Genomic DNA, 25,079 nt, shown 5'->3' with positions numbered 1-25,079 from the left:
TGCTAGGGGCTGAACAGCACAGGGCAAGGCTGCAGCTGTCAGGCGGTCCGCCGGCATTTTGTTAATCGGAGCGGCTACGTGTGATGTCACACAGCCGCCCCGAAAAAAATGCTTCCGGCACAACCTTATTCGGCCCACCAGACACGACCCCCAGCTCCCCAACGCCGTTTCGCCACCCCGCGAACGCCCGCCGATGTCAATCACATTGCGGCCACATCCTTCCGGGATGCGGACACAATGTTTGAGGCCGATGATGTGCAGTTTGCCGATATAGGGACGCAGCATCCGCCAGATCTGAATAAGGCCCTGTGTAACAGTAAGTGAAAGTTAAATCCAGTTACATAAAAGGACAACATCATTACTAAAGTTGTTACCATACAGGCTGTTGCTAAGAGTTCAGGTCTATGGAGATAATCACACTGGAATAGTTGTTTAGTGCTCAGGTCAGGCTACCAAATCACATGAGAGACGGTCAGTCAGACTGATGCCAATTAGATGCTGGAGCATGTGTGTGCAGCTGAACTTATCAGACCAAGCAGAAAATGTCCCTTTCTATAGACAGAGCCACTGGATGATGCCAGCACCAGTAAATAAGGCAGTCCTGTTAGGAAACATATAGCGCATACAGGTACCTGGGGAAAATTCTCTCCAGAGCCTCTCGGTGTGGAATGTGAGGGATGGGTGGGTTATCTTGGTACAGTAGGTTGAGGAAAACTGTGCCAGCATGGGCTCTAAAACGATCGATCTTCTCAGCCGCCTGTTGAACTATGGAGCACATCATTCGCTGGCTGCTGTGGGAAAACACAATACAATGCTTAGCATCATTTACCCCATGACAAAGGAGCCTCACCAGGAGACACAAATAAAGTATGCCAGAGGTATCTGTGCATTTATTTTGTAAACTGCAAGAAAATGTCAGTAAGACTGATTGTGTTATGGGCCAAACCACCTTTTCTAGTTTCCTAAACGTGTTATGACTGACACGGACACTGAGTTATGCCGTTTTTCAATGTGATATGACACAGCATGACAGAAATTGAAGAACATGTATACTGATTGGATATTACTTGTATTATCAGTATATAACTATCCATTACAATAATTTCCGAAAAATGTACAACTGCAATAGAGGAGGTTGGGTTTAAATATTACATTTATTTAATGTGATTAATTCAATTCCATCCATTGTCAGCTCAAAGTTTTGGAATAGGAAAATAGGCAGGAAAAATGTGTAGGCTATGGTATCCCAGGGTAAGAGGGTGACTAATACTATAATGGCTGATACGTGGTCAGTAACTTTTAGCATGATACACAGTCAGGATACATACTTAGTCAAATGCATTTACTCCTACTGTGATACAGGTTTTTCCCATATGTGTGGATTTTTTTTTAAATGTTTCATTAGTAGTATGTATAAGTTTATTTTATGATTAACATCCGTGTATTTTAATGTAATATTTACAGACAAAACAAAAGCATAGGGTGGAATTCAAACGATATATCACGCCCAATCTCCTGTCTAAAATGATCCCCGTTATCGCACATATTGCGCCCATAGTAATCAGGTTTAGATGTGTAAAGGGTTGGGTGCCTCGCTACTCCAAGGGCAGCAAGCTGAAAGAATGATACCATGCCCACAAGGGCAGAAACAGAACGGGTGTGGAAAGGAGTGAAAAGAATTGAATCCAGCCTATAGTATTAATGTACAGTATATAGCTTTAATGAAAAAAACGGTCACTTACAAATCTTCCCCTATAAGATCCGGAGATTGTTTCACTAGTAACAACGTGATGTCCAGCAGACTGGCCATAGCTGCTTCTCGCACCCTGGAAATATAAAAGTGAGACTACAGCCAAAGTATTTTAAGATTTATTATCATTATTTTGGTAAATCAACAGTGATATAAGAATGAAGGTCCAACAACTGATTCAGCAATGAGGGGTAATGGCTTAGATGTCTGTGGACCCACCTCCAAAAACTAATAAATCAACTTAACTGTGCAGAAATTCCAAAATGCAAAAGAAGCAAGTCTTATAGGCAACAGCCCAGCAGGCAAGCACTGTACTTATCATCACATCTTTCTGTGATCACCAGAAGAAAATCTCACATGCAGAGATTCCACCCACATACCTTTCTATCCGATAACGTAAAGTGCCCTACACACTTGGCGATATCTTTGAAAGATATGAACGATATTGTTCATATCTTTCAGTGTGTATGCAACAACGATTAATGACGCGTGACCCCGCAATCGTTCATTGTTGATCGATCATCGTTTAAACATGCAAGCCAATTTGGACGCTATCGAGGTCGGTAATGTCATATCGTCCAATTGAACCATAGATATCGTCTAGTATGTATGCTAAAAATCGGTGATGAAAAATCGTCCAACGAAAGTATCGGTGGTCGGTAACATCGTCCAAGTCGCCAAGTGTGTGTAGGGCCCTTAAGACCAGCAGGAAGCAGTATTTGGCAATTATTGGATTGATGCTAAATGGCTAAGCATGGTCAGAGGAATACCAATATCGGATATTAACAAGAACATACAGTATAATGTACAGAGCTATAATTTGCTTTAAGCTGGGTACACACCAGACTGACATGTCAGCAGACCTGACATCGCACCGACCGAGCAGCTGATGCAGGTAAGTATATACATGTCACGATCCGGGTATCTGGACGCCATTACTTACCCTTCAGATGCCTCCTAAGGCTGGCTCAGCGTTCCAGGACCGGATCCCGCTGTTCCTGAGTTTCCACATGCAGAATGTCAGAGTGGTGATTTCATCAGCCGCGGCCTCCGCTGTGCCCGCGTGGTTAAATGTGCGCTTGTCAGTCTGGCGTCTCCTGTCTCCTGTGGCCGGCGTCGCCATTACTGTTTCAATTCTCACATGGATTACAAACCAAACTTCCCTCCAAGTGTCTGCATGGGCGCAGCCATCTTGGATTTTGTCATCTGATTATTTCCACCAATCTGCTGTCTGTATTGTTGATTTGCATAATTGCCTAGCCAACCCCTTCCTTGCTGCAGGTATAAGTATGCTGTGCCTGAGCAAGGAAGGCGTCAGTGCTTTGGTTGTCTAACCTAGTTCCAGTTTGTCTCTCTCCTGTGGTTGTCTTCCAGGTTCCAGCTCCTGTCTCCAGACTTCTGCTATAGAGACCCGCACCAGCATTCCATCTGCAGTGTAGCCTGACTCTCCGATCCATTCTGGACTCACCTGTTTCCAGCTACAACAATCACCTGCTTCCAGCCCAGCTTCCAGCAGTGTACAGCTTCTCTTAAAGGGCCGGTGTCCTTTCTGCAGTTTACCACTCTCCACCGGTATTATTATTTCACCGCTCTCAAACAATCACCTGCTTCCAGCCCAGCTTCCAGCAGTGTATAGCTTCTCTTAAAGGGCCGGTGTCCTTTTCTGCAGTTTACCACTCTCCACCGGTATTATTATTTCACCGCTCTCAAACAATCACCTGCTTCCAGCCCAGCTTCCAGCAGTGTATAGCTTCTCTTAAAGGGCCGGTGTCATTTTCTGCAGTTTACCACTCTCCACCGGTATTATTATTTCACCGCTCTCAAACTCCAAACTTCATTATTATTTCATCGCTCTCAAGTTCGTTTATTATTTAACTGGTTCCAGCCAGTATCCACTCCGTACCAACAACAGTCTGGTTCCAGCCAGTATCCACAGCAGCCGTTTTACCTTCAGCAGCCCAGCCTTTCCTGGAACATCAGCTGGTACGATCCTGGGTTCTCTCCATTGCTACAGTCAGGCCTGGTAAGGACTTTCCAACTAGAAGATTATAAGAACTGTCTCACACTACCAGTGCCTGTGGCCCTTGCCACCCTGTAGTACCCAGGAATTGTATTTATCCTCTGTTGACTTTTATGTTTCCTTTTACTGCTGCTGTGTTACGGAGTTTGTCATAATAAACATCATTGACTTTTATCCTGGTTGTCGTGGTCACGCCTTCGGGCAGTTATTCTACATGTTACTTACATGTCTAGGGGTCTGATACAACCTCCCAGGTTCCGTTACATCTCAGCCCCTACAACTGAGGCTGCCTCCCGTCAGCTCAGGCCCTCAGTTGTGACAATACACTTACCCATCGGGTTATCGACGGGTCGATCAGGACACCCAGCTGGACGGGCATTTGAATTGCCCAGCCGTGACTTCAGTCCCCTGCAGCAAGTGTACGACTGTACGCTGTACAGCCAACGCAATATGTCTGTGAATGACGTAATTCACAGCCCTATCGAGGGTGCACACCCGCCGGTGGGCTTGCAATATATTGGCCTTTCGCTCGTACAGCCGATATATCACCTAGTGTGAACCCAGCTTTACACTTTTTGCAGTTAGATGATCTCTCACGTATTCCTTCAGTTGGGCATCAAAGAATCTCAGTAGCTGCTCTAAGCTAAAGCCAACAGTTCATATTCATTTTTTGGTTTAAATTAACGTTTATATAAACCAGGAAGCTTTAGTCTTCCATGACTAGACTTACTTAAAGTAATTGAATAAAACGATACAGTGCTAAGATTATCTCTCCCTCCCAACACCTCCAAGAATTATACGCAATTGCTGCAAACATGAAACATACTTGTATTCAGTTAGTGCTTCCACAGGTTATTTTACATATATGATGTAAGAGGAGAGGCACACTTTTGTCACAATTTACTCTGCTAGATCTCAACTATTGCTAGAAATCTTAAATCTAATTTATAGTGAATTTGTTATAGACCTGGTTCAGGTCTCTGATAAGATCACAAGGTCATATACTTTGAAAATTGGGCAAGAATAAAAGCAAATACACCAGAGTACCATTAATGTGCATTCATCTGAAATGTGTCCCTTAAAAACAGACTGCCACAATGTAATTTTGTCTCTGTCAATAGGCAACTGTAGCTTTCATATAAATGTAAAAAAAATGAGGTAACAATTTTAATGTGCTCACACACTGTGATACTGCAGCCACAGCTGGGTTGATATTGGCCATAATATATGGAAAATTAGGTTAGAAAAAAACAATGAAGACCCATCTGAGATATGTAGTTCCACATGCTGCCTTAGCCTGATCTACAACAGCTTTTTCTCCTCTATGAACTCAGACTCCAACCATACTGTTGAGGTTTTGGGTATGTGGGAAAGTAGAAGTTGGGTAAACGTACAAAGACATACTTGATTCAATTTACAGTACACTTATTATATTTATTAATCATTTAATAGTAATTTTCCAAACTTCGTTTTAACTATTAAAACCACAGATAATAATAAGCTAACAGAAAATTGAAGATTGAGGCCTTTTCTAACCGGACCATTGTTTCTACTATTACTGTGCAAATTTATTGTGGACATTAAGTAATATTAGATTGGGAAGACGTGTCCTGAGTGCTGAGTACAAGGAAAACTATACACACTGCTAGAAAACAAAAAGGACATTGAGGCAGATGTATTAACCTGGAGAAGGCATAAGGAAGTGATAAACCTGTGATATATATATGATATATATATATATATATATATATATATATATATGTGTGTGACATGCGGTGAGGTGAGGCAGAGCTTCTCTTGTCATACGAACGTATAAACCAGGGTTCTGACTACATAAAATACAAATAATATAATAGAAATATGTTATGTGTATTATTCTAATCATTTTTAGAATCAAAATTCTGGAGTAAAAAGTCTATGGCAGGGGAAGCACCTATCTTTTCTGCACATCTCTGATCAAAACTCACCAGCAGAATATACTGCTGCACCTATGTATAATGCCCACATGCACCCTTTGGCTCATATATTGCATTTAAAACTGGCTCTGGTACCAGCCAGTGCCTCCTTCACCTTTTACCTCACCGCACGTCCCTGATAATATATAAAGTACATATATTGTTATAGATCATGTGGTAATCAGTCCACAGAGCTTGTTCGTATGGTACGGGAAACAATATACATGAGGGATATTATACCTGTATTTTAATAATAAATCTTTTAATGCACTATGGAGCGCTGCCCCTTTGTCTTTTGATTATATATATATATATATATATATATATATACACACACCTATAATTACATACATACATGATATACACAAAAGGAAACCCAAATACAATTAATTTTTACAGACAATGAAACACACTACACCAGAGGTTCTCAAACTCGGTCCTCGGGAGCCCACACAGTGCATGTTTTGCAGGTCTCCTCACAGAATCGCAAGTGAAATAATTAGCTCCACCTGTGGACCTTTTAAAATGTGTCAGTGAGTAATTAATAAACCTGAGCACCTGCTGGGTTACCTGCAAAACATGCACTGTGTGTGCCCCCGAGGACCGAGTTTGAGAACCTCTGCACTACACAAATGAATGATGTGCCAAAACTGAAGATGGTCTTTGGCAGCAAAGTGTTCAGAGTGTGTGAATGGATTACTACTATGACTAAAACATGTCTGATAGTTAAAAAAAAAAAAAAAAAAAAAAAGGTAGTACTAACAAGATACAAATCACTTAATGAAAACACAGGTGTGAGATTATAATACTTCATTTGCTCTTGTTTTTCAGCCTTATGCAAGATTAGAAAATATGTATTAAAGTAAACAAGTGACTCCATTCCTCATGTCCCAGAGCACGTCTAGGGTGTGCCACTGACATACAGCAGAGGGCCACTGCGTCCTGCTCTGCGGCATTCTGTCAGCCATACTCCTGCCCTGGGGCAGCACAACAGTTTGACCAGCCTTACATAGCTATGTGTAACTACTGGCTAAATGACATTCCAGGACTCTTGTAGAACTGTGCATCTACTGTACACTGTGATCATCAGATTGTTTGGAGGCTCAGTAATATATGACTGATACAGTGTATGGGAGAGTTTCAGGGCTGAATTACTTCTCCCTCACACCTAACTGGTGAGTCAGAACAAACCCCAATGTTACATTTCTGTAAGAGAGATCATTACCATTTACAGCAGGTGGATGGGACCATTAATAGGGGGGTGATAACCGGCCACAAGCACAAGTTTAAGGGGACAACATATCCTCCAGTGCCTTTTGTCATTGCACACAAATGCCCTGGCTGAGAAAGCGAAAAGCTGGTAATCACGACTCTCCTCCCTCCTGTATCCGCATGGAGTGCCATGGTGAGAGAGGAATAGGAGGTACTAAGTGGAGTCCTAATCTTTCACTGTTTGTGACTGGCTGCCTTATACTGAAGAGCCTGGCAATGAAAGATACAGTTTGGGAATGGAGATGAAGTACAATATTTAATCCAACTTAAGGGTGGGGTGGGGTTAATAATGAACAGCCTGGAGTAAGGATGAGAGGACAATGTAATTGCATCAAGAGGAGTGGAGGCTGAAAATGCCATTCATTGTAATCTTGCATTCCCCTTGTGGAAAAAACAAGCTCTTCTCTGACATGGCAATAATAGGCTCTTATTAAGGCATTACACATAGCATACTATAGGGCTTGGTCTTGGCATCACCACAGATACAGATATAGCCACGCTCATCGTTGCTGCACCATACACGCGTCCTAGTCGTGCCATACAAATAGCGCAGGTAGGCGAAGTAATGAGTGATAAGGCGCTAGAGCAGGCCTGGCCAACCTGTGGCTCCCCCAGCTGTTGTGAAACTACACATCCCAGCATGCTCTGCCACAGTTTCAGCATTTCCTAATAGCAAAGGGTTAGAAGAGCATGCTGGGACTTGGTAGTTTCACGCCAGCTGGAGAGCCACAGGTTGGCCAGACCTGCGCTTGAGGATCCACAGCATGCAATACACAGCTTCACCACTGGGTAGCGACTGTTCCACTAATGAAAACTACAGTACAGTGCTGAACAGCAGCGGATGGATATGGCACTACAGAATACTCAATATTGTAGCAAGCCCTGACAAGCGGGCCAGTGCACAGTAAATAACGTAGTTCTATTTTTAATACAGTAATATTGCAGGGCGGACTACGAAATCGCTGGAACGGCAGGCACCTAGTAACAATAGCCCTCATTCCGAGTTGTTAGCTCGCTAGCTCTTTTTAGCAGCCGTGCAAACGCTAAGCCGCCACCCTCTGGGAGTGTATCTTAGCTTAGTTGAAATGGATCGCAGTTCTGCTACAAAAAAAGTTTGTGCAGTTTCTGAGCAGGTCGAGACTTACTCCTAGCTTGCAATCACTTCAGACTGTTTAGTTCCTGTTTTGACGTCATAAACACGCCCTGCGTTCGGCCAGCCACTACGTTTCCCCAGACACTCCTGCGTTTTTATCTGGCACGCCTGCGTTTTTCAGCACACTCCCTGAAAACGGCCAGTTACCACCCAGAAACACCCACTTCCTGTCAATCACTCAACGATCAGCAGTGCGACTGAAAAGCGTCGTTAGAGCTTGTGTAAAACTACATCGGCTTTTGTGAAAGTGCAGTGCGCCCCAAACGCATGTGCATAATTGCCATTTTTAGCCTGATCGCTGCTAACAACGGCAGCTAGCGATCAACTCGGAATGACCCCCAATATGCAGGTGTCAGTCACCTGTCTCTTGGCATAGTGGTATTGTCGATTTTTACCATGCCCGTGAGATAGGGTTCGATTCCCGCAAAGGACAAGATGTTTTAAAAAACAATTTAGATTACTTTCTCTTACGTCCTAGAGGATGCTGGGGTCCACATAGTACCATGGGGTATAGACGGGTCAACAAGGAGCTATTGGCACTTTAAGAGTTTGAGAGTGTGGGCTGGCTCCTCCCTCTATGCCCCTCCTACCAGACTCAGTTTAGAAAATGTGTCCGGAGGAGTCGGTCAAAGCTAGGGGAGCTCTCCAGAGTTTCCTTAGTAAAGTTTAGTTTTAGAGTTTATTATTTTATAGGGAGGCTGCTGGCAACAGCCTCACTGCATCGAGGGACTGAGGGGGGGAGCAGTGTCCGCCCTGCGGGGTCTGACCAACCGTCTCCGCTGACTGGACACTGAACTCCAAAGGGGATAGATCGTTCCCCGCTGCAGGGGATCGCTCACCCCAGCAGCATGCCGCCACCCCCTTACAGAGCTGAAGATTGTGGCGAGTGAGTCACCGACCCCCCTAGCAAGCAGGGGGCCGGTGTGAAGATGGCGGCATCACGGTAGGAGCGCGGGAGGCTCAGCGGTACATAGTGCGGCGCTGTGAGGGGCGCCCTGAGCCAGCGCCTATACCCTACACAGGTCACACAGCCTGTCGGGGTCCTCGGATCTCAGCCAGCATCAATCCTCAGGCCAGAATAATTCTGTGAAGAGCAGGAAGACAGCGCCATTTTGGGGGCAGACCTTCTCCTCAGAGCGGACCCAGCAGCTTTTCAGTGCCATTTTCCTGCCTGCACAGTGCTGTCAGTGAAGAGCAAGTCCCTCCACAGCAACTCCAACTATCTATCATGGTACCAGGGGGCTGTAGAAGGGTGGGGGTGGGGGGAGGGGGCTGCAAAACGGCCGTGTAACCTATTAAGGTGCACAGTCAGCGCTGATGGGGGGGGGTCTCCCTTTATATTAAAAGCGCTGTGTGTGGGTTGGCTCCAATCTCTGTGTCTCTCTTGCCATTCTTGGGGGTGAAACTCTGTCTGTCCTCCCCTGTGTGTGTGTGTGGAGTGTCTGCGGTCTCCATTAAGCAATGTCCAGGGACTCTGTGTCATATGCTGCAGAGGATATGTCCTCTCAGGATGATCCCATTCCATGTAATCAGGATTGCACTGGTTTAGCACAGATTCCAGCAAGGGAGCCTGAGTGGTTATCTTCTATCAAATCTATGATTTCTCAGATTTCAAATAGGGTTGCACAAAATGAATCTGCAACTCAAGCTTTACAGAACTCTATGGCAGTCTGGCCCAGTTCTGATACATCAGGACTCCCCACTGTATATTCACATAAACGTGCTCTTGCTCAGATCATGCAGGATGATACTGATACTGATTCTGATACTGCAGACGGTGATGGGGATGTGTTGCGGGGGGCAGCATCTCTTGCTAAAGGGGTGCAGTTGATGATAGAGGCTATTAGGGATGTGTGGAATATTGCTGATACAACACCTGAGCAGGTTGAGGAGGCTTACTTCACTGAAAATAAAAAGCCTCGCTAAACTTCCCTGCGTCAAAGCAATTAAATGCTATATTTGAAAAGGCTTGGGAAAACCCGGATAAAAAATTCCAGATACCTAAAAGGGTTCTGGTAGCATTTCCTTTCCCAGAAGAGGATAGGAAAAAATGTGAAAACCTGCCTATTGTTGACGCGTCAGTATCCAGACTCTCAAAAAAGGTGGTTTTACCTGTTCCAGGATCTACCGCCTTGAAATAGCCGGCTGATCGTAAAATTGATAATACGCTCAAATCCATGTACACGGCTTCTGGGGCGATCCTATGTCCCACTATTGCCAGTGCTTGGATTGCCAAAGCTATAGCAAAGTGGTCAGGCACGTTACTTGAGGACTTTGATACTATGGAGAAATGTGATGTTGAATTGCTTTTACGTAACATTCAGGATTCGGCAGGATTTCTTGTAGAATCCAAGAAAGACCTGGGATCCATGGCTGCGGGGATTTCCTCCATGTCGGTATCAGCTCGTCAAGGACTGTGGTTGCGCCAGTGGTCTGCCGATGCGGAATCCAGGAGGTGTGGAGACCCTACCCTACACAGGTCAGTCTCTCTTTGGGGAAGCGTTAGATGCGTGGATCTCCACGGCTACGGCTGGTAAGTCACCTTTTTTTCCCTAAGCTACACTTGCTCCGAAGAAACCCTTTTCTTCAGTTACATCACAGCCCTTTCAGTCTAACAAGCCCAGAAAGACCAAGCCGTCCAACACCTTCTTTTGGGGAGGTCGGCCCAAGTTCAGGAACGGAAACCTGCTTTAGGTACACCAAAGTCCTCCGCATGACTGTGGACTGCACGCCCCGGAGGTGGGGTCGAGACTCAGACATTTCAGTCATGTCTGGGTGTCCTCTGGTCTGGACCCCTGGGTGCAAGAGATTGTGTCCCATGAGTACAGGCTGGAATTTCAAAATCTCCATCCTCACCGATTTTTCAGATCAGGCTTGCCAGCTCTGCTGGCAGACAGGACTGTCCTGCAAGAAGCCGTCCAGAAGTTGGTGGAGGCATAAGTTATTGTACCAGTACCTCCTCATATGCTAAACAAAGGTTACTATTAGAAGCTTTTTGTGGTACCGAAATCGGATGGTTCGGTCAGGCCCATCCTGAACTTAAAATCAATAAACCCCTTTCTGAGGGAGATCAAGTTCAAAATGGAGTCTCTAAGGGCAGTGATATCAGGTCTGGAGGAGGGGGTATTCCTAGTATCCCTGGATATCAAGGATGCGTACCTCCACATTGCGATTTGGCTGCCGCATCAAGCTTATCTTCGATTCGCATTGTTGGACTGTCACTTTCAGTTCCAGGCCCTCCCATTCGGGCTCTCCACGGCACCGAGGGTATTCACCAAGGTGATGGCAAAAATTATGATTCTCCTCCGCAGACAGGGGGGTGAACATAATTCTGTATCTGGACGATCTGCTGATGAAGGCATGGTGTAAGGAGAAGCTGTTACGGTCCACAACACTCACGACCCAACTTCTCAGGGAACATGGTTGGATCCTGAATCTTCCAAAATCACAATTGGAACCAACCAGGAGGTTGTCCTTTCTGGGAATGATCCTCGACATGGAGGTGCAAAGGGTGTTTCTCCCAGAGGAAAAGGCGTTGGTGATTCAAACGATGGTCCAGGATGTCCTGAAGTCAGCCCGGGTGTCGGTTCATCAGTGCATTCGCCTTCTGGGGAAGATGGTGGTCTCTTACAAGGCTCTGCAGTACGGGAGGTTTCACGCTCGGTCCTTCCAACTGGATCTCCTGGACAAGTGGTCGGGATCCCATCTACACATGCACCAGAGAATACGTCTGTCGCCAAAGGCCAGGATTTCACTCCTCTGGTGGCTGTAATAACCTCACCTTCTGGAGGGCCGCAGGTTCGTGATTCAGGACTTCTAACCATGGATGTAAGTCTCCGGGGCTGGGGCGCAGTCACTCAAGGGGAAACCTTCCAAGGAAGGTGGTCAAGTCTGGAAGCCGGCCTGCCGATAAACATTCTGGAACTAAGAGCCGTCTACAACGGTTTTCTCCAAGCGGCCCATCTTCTGAGAAATCGGGCCATTCAAGTGCAGTCGGACAATGTGACAATGGTGGCTTACATACACCGACAGGGCGGAATGTAGAGCAGAGCTGCAATGGCAGAGGCAACAAGAATCATCGTCTGGGCAGGAAAGCACGCGTTGGCACTGTCAGCAATCTTCATTCTGGGAGTAGACAACTGGGAAGCGGACTTCCTCAGCAGACACAATCTCCATCCAGGGGAGTGGGGCCTCCGTCCAGAGGTGTTCAAGGAAGTAACAGATCTTTGGGGCGTACCCCAGATCGACATGATGGCCTCTCATCTCAACAAGAAGCTTCGCCGGTATTGTTCCAGGTCGAGGGACTCGCAAGCAGTGGCGGTGGACGACCTAGTGACTCCGTGGGTGTTCCAGTCGGTGTACGTGTTTCCTCCACTTCCACTCATCCCAAGAGTTCTAAAACTCATAAGGAGAACAAAGGTTCAAGCGATCCTCATTGCTCCAGACTGGCCAAGAAGGGTTTGGTACACGGATCTTCTGGATCTACTGCAAGAAGAGCCGAGGCCTCGTCCTCTTCGGGAGGACCTGCTGCAACAGGGGCCGTTCGCCTATCAAGACTTGCCGCAGCTACGTTTGACGGCATGGAGGTTAAACGCCTGATACTAGCTCGGAAGGGCATTCCGAACAAGGTTATTTCTACCCTGATACAGGCTAGGAAAGGAGTAACGTCTAAACATTACCATCGAATTTGGAAAAAATATGTATCTTGGTGTGAGTCCAAGAAATTTCCTGCGGTGGAGTTTCATCTGGGACGGTTTCTCCTCTTCCTACAAGCTGGTGTGGATATGGGCCTGAGGTTAGGATCTGTGAAGGTCCAGGTTTCGGCCCTATCCATTTTCTTCCAAAGACAATTGGCTGCCCTCCCTGAGGTTCAAACCTTTTTGAGGGGAATTCTGCACATCCAACCTCCCTTTGTACCGCCTACGGCACTTTGGGACCTTAACGTGGTGTTGCAGTTCCTCCAATCGGACTGGTTTGAGCCTCTACAGGAGGTTGAGGTCAAGTTTCTTACGTGGAAGGCTGTCACAGTGTTGGCTTTAGCTTCTGTTAGACGTATGTCGGAGTTGTGGGTCTTTGTCCTGTAAAAGCCCATACTTGATCTTCCACGAAGATAGAGCTGAGCTCCGGACACGTCAGCAGTTTCTTCCGAAGGTTGTGTCAGCATTTTATATCAACCAACCTATTGTGGTGCCAGTGGCTACTGACTCCTCAATTTCATCAAAGTCCTTGGATGTTGTAAGGGCTCTGAAAAACTATGTGAAGAGGACTGCTTGTCACAGGAAATTGGACTCTCTGTTTGACCTGTATGATTCCAAGAAAATTGGGTGCCCTGCTTACAGACTTTCTAGCTGCTCCTCCACACACACACACATACATAGTACACCATACACGCATGCTCATTGCACACACAGCACACCACACAAATAAATAAATAGCACACCATACACACACAAACATATATATAGCACACTATACACATACATAGTACACCACCCACACATACACACTGCACACCATACACACACACATACATAGTACATTACACATACACATCGAACACACAGCATATCCACATACACACACATAACACACCATACACATTGTACACACTCATATACATAGCACACCACACACACTGCACACACACATACATATTGCACACCACACATACATTGCACACATATACAAATATGCTCACCACGCACATTGCACACGCACACACACACATACATACATAGTACACCACATACATATTGCCTACACAGCACACATACAAAATAAATATAGTTGGCATCATTCATTAAATAATCCCCCATGTCGCCGGGAGACACACACCTGTTTCTTTGAGACAGAGCAGCCCCAGGAAACACCAGCGACTCCCGGCTACAGGTCTCATGCAATGCCCCATGGGAACTGCCTTAGGGGGGCTGCGCGCTGAAGCTGTCGCATTACTGACACAGCTACCTGCTCTCCGCACCATCCCCCCCACCTAAAAAAAGAAAGTTACCAAAAATTGGTGAGCTGCGCAATGGATCGGCAAGCATGGGAAGTCTCCAGGTACTCGGACCCACCCCTGTGTGCGCGTAAGGCAAGTGACGATCATCTGCAGTGTGCTCACACAATGCTAACATGCCTTACAAATAAACGCTGGACCCCAGGATCACTGTGTAAAGTGATCATACACTGTAACTAAGAATGACAACACAGAAAAAGATCTGCTTGCATTGAGCAGAGCAATACCTTATATGCATCACTATGCTAACAGGATGCCTATATTCTGTGTGCGAGTGTGGCAAACTGAGAAGAGAGAAAAACTGGGGAGCACTGGTCCAAAACAGACCATTAATAAACACATACACAAAATTACATATAATATATATATATCAATCTACTCATTAATAAAAATAATTAAAAATAAGGCAAGTGGATGCAAGCAGTTAAAATTTAGATCTGCCCCTTAGTAACTTAATTTCCTCTCTCACTACGCCTCTCCATACGATGTACTGTAGGGTTAATTACAGTGTTTAATTGTCCTCTCTAGACCAGTGCTGTCCATTGTTTCTCTTGTCTCACATCTGTTATAGGAGTATAACCACTCCATTTTGTGGAAGGCAGCAGGTTATTACAGATATTTTGACATTATTGTTCTCGCTTAAGCCTAGTTACTGCATATTGCTCATATTCCCTTTGTATTCTTCCTTTACACGTGCCTGATTCTTTTATAGGGGGTATTCAATTAGTGCTGTTTTTTCAGCCAGTCAAAAAACTGCACTTTTCACCCGTTTTTTCGACTGGTCGAAAAATCCGCATGGGTGAAAACCACGTGGATTGGCGATCCACGTGTTTTGTTGAATTTGCGGGCGTTTGACAGTTTTGGGGTTTGTTTTCGCCCATGTCAATTCGACAAAAAACGAAAAGGCATGGGAGAAAATGGATAAAAACGGGCGATAACACCTGCTATTAAATACACTGAGGTCGAATTAGTGCCGATTTTCCAACTGTCAGAAAATTCAGCACTAATTGAATATACCCCATAAAGGGGGAACAGAGAGAAAGTAACTGAAGGGGGTATCACTGTGTGAGTTGCAGACACGAGTACTGTATGTGCGCAGTAGTGTGCATGTCTGAGCGGGTTCAGGAGGACATATGTCCACTGACGTGTACATGATACTCTTGATGGTAAAAATTTGCACAGATGAAGGGTTAAAACACACAAATGAATGGTGGAATTTATAGTGAAATCATTACACTGAAAAGGACCAGAAACTCAAAATGACTAGATTACACTTTGTGGTCTTCTACTTTGATGGATTTAATGAACTATCACCGGTACACAGTGGAAGAACCAGGTCTGCAAGCTTGCAATACTCAGATAACCAATTCACTGCAGCCTAGTGGCATTACTGAGGCACAGAGTGTTTCAGTGATATCAGCAGCACTTAAGGAAGCTGTAAGCTGCACATTTACAAATATTTGTGTTGCTAGAGCTATCAGCAGGGCCAGCTCCAGGCCTACTAGCACCCTGAGCAAGAAAGTTTCAAATCGCTCCCCCCCCCATGACCCCCCCCTCCCCACCTGGAAAAGTGGGCATGGCCTCGCAACTTCATATTTAAACTATAAATATATTTTCACACCCCCTCTACGCACACAATAAGCAGCCTTACACATAACAGCCACAGTAGTGTTCCTTACACATGTCTCCAGTATAGTGCCAGATACACATAATGACCCCAGTAGTGCAGTGCCAGATAGATATATGCCCCACAGCAGTGCCAGCTACACATATGCCCCCAGCAGTGCCAGGTACACATGATATGCCCCTCAGTAGTGCCAGGTACACATGATATGCCCCATAGCAGTGCCAGCTACACATGATATGCCCCCAGCAGTGCCAGGTACACATGATATGTCCCTCAGCAGTGCCAGATAGACATTATATGCCCCCTAGCAGTGCCAGCTACACATGATATGCCCCTCAGCAATGCCAGATAGACATGATATGCCCCCCAGCAGTGCCATATACACATGATATGCCCCACAGCAGTGCCAGCTATATATGATATGCCCCACAGCAGTGCAAGCTACACATGATATGCCCCTCAGCAGTGCCAGATACACATGATATGCCCCCCAGCAGTGCCATATACACATGATATGCCCCCCAGCAGTGGCATATACACATGATATGCCCCCCAGCAGTGCCATATACACATGATATGCCCCCCAGCAGTGCCAGATACACATAATATGCCCCACAGCAGTGCCAGCTACACATGATATGCCCCCCAGCAGTGGCATATACACATGATATGCCCCCCAGCAGTGCCATATACACATGATATGCCCCCCAGCAGTGGCATATACACATGATATGCCCCCCAGCAGTGCCATATACACATGATATGCCCCCCAGCAGTGCCAGCTACACGATATGCCCCCCAGCAGTACCAGATACACATCATATGCCCCCCAGCAGTGGCATATACACATGATATGCCCCCCAGCAGTGCCATATACACATGATATGCCCCCCAGCAGTGCCAGCTACACGATATGCCCCCCAGCAGTGCCAGCTACACGATATGCCCCCCAGCAGTACCAGATACACATCATATGCCCCCCAGCAGTGGCATATACACATGATATGCCCCCCAGCAGTGCCATATACACATGATATGCCCCCCAGCAGTGCCAGCTACACGATATGCCCCCCAGCAGTGCCAGCTACACGATATGCCCCTTAGCAGTGCCAGCTACACATTATATGCCCCTCAGCAGTGCCAGATACACATGATATGCCCCGCAGCAGTGCCATATACACATGATATGCCCATCAGCAGTGCCAGATACACATGATATGCCCCCCAGCAGTGCCAGCTACACATGATATGCCCCGCAGCAGTGTCAGATACACATGATATGCCCCCCAGCAGTGCCAGACAGACATTATATGCCCCCCAGCAGTGCCAGATACACGATATGCAATGCAGCAGTGCCAGATAGACATGATATGCCCCCCAGCAGTGTCAGATACATATATGCCCCCACAGTGCCAGATACATATGTCCCCACAGTGCCAGATATGCCCCCAGTGCCAGATAGACATGTCCCTACAGTGCCAGATATGCCCCCAGTGCCAGACAGACAAGTCCCCAGAGTGCCAGATATGCCCCCAATGCAGATACACATGTCCCCAGAGTGCCAGATATGCCCCCAATGCAGATACACATGTCCCCAGAGTGCCAGATATGCGCCTAATGCCAGATAGACATGTCCCCACAGTGCCAGATATGCCCCCAATGCCAGATAGATCATAGACATGTTCCCAGAGTGCCAGATATGCCCCCAGTGCCAGAGAGACATGTCCCCAGAGTGCCAGATATGCTCCCAATGCAGATACATATGTACCCAGAGTGCCAGATATGCCCCCAATGCCAGATACACACATGTCCAGACACAGTGCCTCCCCAAAGTGCTGCTCACCGAGCTGGTGCTGATGCTGTTTTCTTGGTCGGGGAGGAGAGCGCAGCGTGCGCCTCTCCTCCCCCTCAGTCTCCGGTGCTCCAATTAGGCGCTGGTCCGCGAGCTAATCAAAGCTTGCAGTCCGGCAGTCAATCAGGAGCCTTAGCTGCCGGTCTGCGAGCTTGACTGGTTCACGGGCCCGCGCTGCTTGCATGGGCACTTTTGGGCGGCGGGACGGACGCTGCAGCTGCACAGTGTATGGACTTGGCTCCAATATGGCTGCGCGAGCTAGCAGTGCCCATTAAGTGTGGCGCCCTGTTCGGCCGCTCTATTGGAACGTGCCTGGAGCCGGCCCTGGCTATCAGCACATAAATATCAAAAGATTTACCCCTCAACAGGTGTGTATGATGTAACTAAGTAGAAGTATGACTGGTATGTAATGCATCCGGCATGGAGTACCATCATGAGGAGTATGTAAGGGCCATGCCTGGGGCCACAGAAATGTACAAGGTAGCACAATGCACAATAAGAATGGCATGCATACAGTATGATTTAACAGTATATAGCGGGCACAGACTATAACAGGTAAAGACATGACAAAGGAGTTCGCAAATGGTATGTTTCTGGGTCCCTGAGAACTGGATGATCTTTAATGGGCGGCTTTCTATGCACCTGATTCCTGGTGAAATGTGTTTATCTATTTGCCTTATATTGTAAATTATGAAGAGGTTGTGTACAGACATGACAACAGATCCTGCTACTAGGACCGGATTACACCCAAGGCTGGCATGACTGCCACAAGGACTGCATAAAGCAGGCGTGGGGCTAAGCTGGTGTCCATATACTGATTTTAAAGTTAATAAAAATTCTCACAAGATTAGTGATAATATTACTAGGCAGTATGCAAAAATAAGATTTTACACTTACCGGTAAATCTATTTCTCGTAGTCCGTAGAGGATGCTGGGACTCCGTAAGGACCATGGGGAATAGACGGGCTCCGCAGGAGACATGGGCACTTCAAGAAAGACTTTAGACTCTGGGTGTGCACTGGCTCCTCCCTCTACGCCCCTCCCCCAGACCTCAGTTAGAGAAACTGTGCCCAGAGGAGATGGACAGTACGAGGAAAGGATTTTGGTTAATCCAAGGGCAAGATTCATACCAGCCACACCAATTACACCGTATAACTTGTGATAAACTACCCAGTTAACAGTATGAACAAACAACATAGTCTCGGTCCAAACCGATGAACTATAATATAACCCTTCTGTAAGCAATAACTATATACAAGTCTTGCAGAAGAAGTCCGCACTTGGGACGGGCGCCCAGCATCCTCTACGGACTACGAGAAATAGATTTACCGGTAAGTGTAAAATCTTATTTTCTCTAACGTTCTAGAGGATGCTGGGATTCCGTAAGGACCATGGGGATTATACCAAAGCTCCCAAACGGGCGGGAGAGTGCGGATGACTCTGCAGCACCGATTGAGCAAACAGGAGGTCCTCCTCAGCCAGGGTATCAAACTTATAGAACCTTGCAAAAGTGTTTGACCCCGACCAAGTAGCAGCTTGGCACAGCTGTAGTGCCGAGACCCCTCGGGCAGCCGCCCAAAACGAGCCCACCTTCCTAGTGGAATGGGCCTTAACCAATTTCGGGTCCTGCCATAGAATGCGTCTGCTGAATCGTGTCACAGATCCAGCGAGCAATAGTCTGCTTTGAAGCAGGGCCGCCAACCTTGTTGGCTGCATACAGGACAAACAGTGCTTCTGTTTTTCTGATCCTAGCCGTTCTGGCCACGTAAATTTTCAAAGCCCTGACCACATCAAGGGACTCGGAATCCTCCAAGTCACGTGTAGCCACAGGCACGACAATAGGTTGGTTCATATGAAAGGATGAGACCACCTTAGGTAGGAATTGAGGACGGGTCCGCAACTCCGCTCTATCCATATGGAAAACCAGATAGGGGCTTTTATGTGATAAAGCCGCCAATTCCGAAACTCGCCTAGCCAAAGCCAAGGCTAACAACATGACCACCTTCCAAGTGAGATATTTCAACTCCACTGTTTTAAGTGGTTCAAACCAATGTGACTTAAGGAAACTTACCACCACGTTAAGGTCCCAAGGCGCCACCGGAGGTACAAAAGGAGGCTGAATATGCAGTACTCCCTTCCAGTGGCGTAACTAGAAATTTTTCTCCCCCAAGCCAAAAAATCCTTCGGCGCCCCCCCCCCCCCCCATACCCCCCGTAATTGGCACTAGCAAAGGTAGAAAAATGAAAAGGGTGTGTGGCTTTGTAGAAATGGGCGTGGCTTTGCGTGGAGGGCATGGCATTGCAGGAAAAGGCTACCTTATACCCCAGTTTTGCAACCTGCACGCCCAGACGTTGGCCACCACAGGAAAGAAAAAAAATCCTGATTCATGCCCCTTACATTATTTGTCATTTTTCCTCCTTATATTAATGCCCAGTATACATTATTCCACATACTGCAATGGCCCTTAGACATTATTCCACACACAATAATGCACATGACACAATATGCACACACTGTAATGATCCAGACACATTATGCCACACACCGTAATGCCTGTGACACATTATGACAGGAATCGCAATGCCCGTTATACATTATGCTACACACTGCAATGCCCCTGATACATTATAGCACATACAATGTCTGTGACACAGTATGACACACACCACAATGATCCTGAGACATTATACCACATACCACAATGCCCGTGATATAGTATACAACACACCGTAATGCCTGATACATTATGGCACACACCGCAATGTCCGTGATACATTATGCCACATACCATAATGCCCATTACACATTAAGTTCTACAGTAAGGCTTCTAATTACTTTTAAATTACCTGCTCGTTGCCAGGGGTTTCATGCTCTTGGTTCCATGCACGGTGCCAGGGGTTTTCATGCTCAGGGTGTCATGCTCGTTGCCAGGGGTTTCATGCACTGGGTGTCATGCTCGTTGCTAGGGGGTAGTGCTTGTTGCTAGGGCCATGCTCCCAGTGCCACATATGCCCCCCAGTGCCAGATATTCCCCCACAGTGCCAGGTATATGCCCCTAGTGCCAGATATTCCCCCACAGTGCCAGGTACATGCCCCCGGTGCCACATATCCCCCCCCCAGTGCCACATATGCCCCCTCAGTGCCTGCTCCCCCCAGTGCCAAATATTCCCCCACAGTGCCACATATGCCCCCTCAGTGCCTGCTCCCCCCAGTGCCAAATATTCCCCCACAGTGCCAGGTATATGCCCCCAGTGCCAGATATTCCCCCACAGTGCCAGGTATATGCCTCCAGTGCCAGATCTTCCCCCCACAGTGCCAGGTATATGCCCCCAGTGCCAGATCTGCCCCCACAGTGCCAGGTATATGCCCCCAGTGCCAGATCTGCCCCCACAGTGCCAGGTATATGCCCCCAGTGCCAGATCTGCCCCCACAGTGCCAGGTATATGCCCCCAGTGCCAGATCTGCCCCCACAGTGCCAGGTATATGCCCCCAGTGCCAGATCAGCCCCCACAGTGCCAGGTATATGCCCCCAGTGCCAGATCTGCCCCCCCACAGTGCCAGGTATATGCCCCAAGTGCCTGCTCCCCCGGCCGCCCCCCCCCCCTCCCTGCTGTGTTGGAGGGACACGGAGCGCATCGCGCGTCTCTCCTGTGTCCCTCCTGGCTCTCCCCCGCTGGTCTAATAAAGGAAGTGCCGGTTCGTGAGCCAATCAGAGCTCACGAACGGCACTTCCTTAGACCGGCCGGGGGAGAGCCAGGGAGGGACACAGGAGAGACGCGCGATGTGCGTTCCGTGTCCCTCCAACACAGCAGGGAGGGAGAGGAGACCGCAGATTGACATGCGGACGCTCGTCCGCATGTCAATCTGTTCTAAGTCAGTGGCGCCCCCGCAGCCTCTCGCCCCCAAGCCACCGCGAGGACTGCGGGGGCAGTAGTTACGCCACTGCTCCCTTCACAAAAGTCTGTACTTCAGGTAAAGAGGCCAATTCCTTTTGAAAGAAAATGGATAAGGCCGAAATCTGAACTTTAATGGAGCCTAATTTTAGGCCCAAATTCACTCCAGTTTGTAGGAAGTGAAGAAAACGGCCTAGATGGAATTCTTCCGTAGGAGCATTCCTGGCCTCACACCAAGAAACATATTTTCGCCATATTCGGTGATAATGTTTAGACGTCACGTCCTTCCTAGCCTTTATTAGCGTAGGAATGACCTCATCCGGAATACCTTTTTCCGCTAGGATCCGGCGTTCAACCGCAATGCCGTCAAACGCAGCCGCGGTAAGTCTTGGAACAGACAGGGACCTTGTTGTAACAGGTCCTGCCTTAGAGGAAGAGGCCACGGATCTTCTGTGAGCATTTCTTGCAGATCCGGATACCAGGTCCTTCGTGGCCAATCTGGAACAATGAGAATTGTTCTCACTCCTCTTCTTCTTATTATCCTCAACACCTTGGGTATGAGAGGAAGAGGAGGAAACACATATACAGACTGGAACACTCACAGTGTCACTAGGTCGTCCACAGCTACCGCCTGAGGGTCTCTTGACCTGGCGCAATACCTTTGTAGCTTTTTGTTGAGACGGGATGCCATCATGTCTATTTGCGGTAGTCCCCACCGACTCGCAATGTGCGCGAAGACTTCCTGATGAAGTCCCCACTCTCCCGGATGCAGATCGTGTCTGCTGAGGAAGTCTGCTTCCCAGTTGTCCACTCCCGGAATGAACACTGCTGACAGAGCGCTTACATGATTCTCCGCCCAGCAAAGAATTCTGGTGGCTTCCGCCATTGCCACTCTGCTCCTTGTGCCGCCTTGGCGGTTTACATGAGCTACTACGGTGATATTGTCTGACTGGATCAGAACTGGTCGATTGCGAAGTAAAATCTCTGCTTGACGTAGGGCGTTGTATATGGCCCTTAGTTCCAGGATGTTGATGTGAAGACCAGTCTCTTGACTTGACCAAAGTCCTTGGAAATTTCTCCCCTGTGTGACTGCTCCCCAACCTCGGAGGCTCGCGTCCGTGGTCACCAGGATCCAGTCCTGAATGCCGAACCTGCGGCCTTCCAGGAGGTGAGCACTGTGCAGCCACCACAGGAGAGATATCCTGGCTCTGGGAGACAGGGTGATCCTTTGATGCATTTGTAAATGAGACCCGGACCATTTGTCCAGTAGGTCCCATTGAAAAGTCCTCGCATGGAACCTGCCGAAGGGGATGGCCTCGTACGATGCTACCATCTTCCCCAGGACACGGGTGCAGTGAAGCACTGAAACCTTTTTTGGCTTTAATAGGTTCCTGACCAGAGCTATGAGCTCCTGAGCCTTTTCCATCGGAAGAAAACCCTTTTTCTGTTCTGTGTCCAGAATCAGGCCCAAAAAGGTCAGACGCGTTGTAGGAACCAGCTGGGACTTCGGAATATTGAGAATCCAGCCGTGCTGTTGCAACGTCCTCACTGACAGTGACACGCTGTCCAGTAACTTCTCTCGAGATCTCGCCTTTATGAGGAGATCGTCCAAGTATGGGATAATTGAGACACCCTGCTTGCGCAGGAGCACCATCATTTCCGCCATTACCTTGGTGAAAATTCTCGGGGCCGTGGAAAGCCCAAACGGCAACGTCTGAAATTGGTAATGACAGTCCTGTAACGCAAATCTCAGGAACGCCTGGTAAGGAAGAAAAATCGGAACATGAAGGTAAGCAACCTTTATGTCCAGGGAAACCATCCAATCCCCCCCCCCCCCCCGCTCCAGGCTGGCGATGACCGCTCTAAGCGATTCCATCTTGAACTTGAACTTTTTCAAGTACAGGTTCAGGGATTTCAGATTCAAAATGGGTCTGACCGAACCGTCCGGTTTCGGAACCACAAACTGGGTTGAGTAATACCCCTTTCCTTGCTGGAGAAGAGGAACCTTGACTATCACCTGTTGCAGGTACAATTTTTGAATTGCAGTTAACACTAACTCCCTTTCTGATGGAGAAGCTGGCAGAGCCGATTTGAAAAACCGGCGAGGAGGCATCTCTTCAAATTCCAGCCTGTATCCCTGAGAAACAATCTCTATTGCCCAGGGATCCACCTGTGAGTGAACCCAGACGTGGCTGAAAAATCGAAGACGTGCCCCCACTTGATCTGGCCCCCCTGGGGAAGCCCCAGCGTCATGCAGTGGATTTTGCAGACGTGGGGGGGACTTCTGCTCCTGGGAACTAGCTGTGTGCAGCTTTTTTCCCTTTCCTTTACCTCTGGCAAGAAAGGACGATCCCCGTACCTTTTTGCTTTTATTTGAACGAAAGGACTGCATTTGGTAATGAGGTGCCTTCTTAGTATGTTGTGGGGGAACATAAGGTAAAAAAATTGATTTACCAGCCGTAGCAGTAGAGACAAGGTCCGAGAGGCCTTCTCCAAACAACTCCTCCCCCTTGTAAGGCAACGACTCCATATGCCGCTTTGAGTCGGCATCCCCCGTCCACTGTCGGGTCCACAAGAGTCGCCTAGCAGAAATAGACATAGCATTAATTCTGGAGCTTAGTAAACAAATGTCTCTTTGAGCATCCCTCATATATAACGCAGCATCCTTGATATGCTCTAGGGTCATTAGTGAGGGTAGCAGTATCCTGGGAAGGCAGTGCCACCTTCTTGGATAAGCGTGTCAACGCCTTGTCTACTTTAGGCGAAGATTCCCATCGTATCCTGTCCTTTTGTGGGAAGGGATACGCCATAAGAATCCTTTTGGGAACTTGTAGTCTCCTGTCTGGAGATTCCCAAGCCTTTTCGCACAATTCGCTTAGCTCAAATGAGGACGGAAAGGTAATCTCAGGCTTTTTCTCTTTATCCATGTGTACCCTTGTGTCAGGGACAGGGGGTTCCTCAGTAATATGCAAAACCTCTTTAATAGCAATGATCATGTAACGAATACCTTTAGCCACTTTTGGCTGTAATTTTGCATCCTCATAGTCGACACTGGAATCTGAATCTGTGTCGGTATCTGTGTCAGTGATCTGGGATAATGTGTGTTTCTGAGACCCAGAAGGTCCCGATGCCACTGGGACAGGCATGGTCTGACTACCTGACTGATCCCTAGCCTCAGTCTTGTCTAATCTCTTATGCAATAAATTTACATTAGCATTCAAGACATTCCACATTTCCATCCAGTCCGGTGTCGGCGTTGCCGACGGCGACCTGACAATCATGCACTCCCCCTCCTCCTTAGGCGAGCCTTCATCGTCAAACATGTCGACACACGCGTACCGACACACTCCACACACACAGGGAAACTCTTTTCTGAAGACAGGTTCCCCTTTAGGCCCTTTGGAGAGACAGAGAGAGAGTATGCCAGCACACACCCCAGCGCTATATGACCACGGAGAAAAACACAGAATGTTCACCCAGTAGCGCTGCTGTAATGTATAATCGCCAATTATGTGCCCCCCCACCCCTCTACTGTAAAACCCTC

At 47.5% G+C, this 25,079-nt stretch overlaps 1 protein-coding gene across 1 annotated transcript in view; it reads right to left on the bottom strand.

Moving 5' to 3' along the window:
- Positions 1 to 25,079, bottom strand: part of TBCD (tubulin folding cofactor D) — a 707,681-nt gene that overhangs the window by 104,836 nt on the left and 577,766 nt on the right. Inside the window, exons 31-32 of the mRNA XM_063961004.1 lie at positions 1,743 to 1,826; positions 633 to 791 (exon numbers count right to left, since the gene is read on the bottom strand). Coding sequence (XP_063817074.1) covers positions 633 to 791; positions 1,743 to 1,826 — 243 coding nt within the window. The remainder of the gene's footprint in view (positions 1 to 632; positions 792 to 1,742; positions 1,827 to 25,079) is intronic.

This window comes from Pseudophryne corroboree, chromosome 3, assembly GCF_028390025.1.
Source record: "Pseudophryne corroboree isolate aPseCor3 chromosome 3, aPseCor3.hap2, whole genome shotgun sequence".
In the NCBI taxonomy this organism is placed as follows: domain Eukaryota; kingdom Metazoa; phylum Chordata; class Amphibia; order Anura; family Myobatrachidae; genus Pseudophryne; species Pseudophryne corroboree.
Note: the sequence above shows the minus strand (reverse complement) of the source record. Positions and strands in the feature narration are given on the sequence as shown.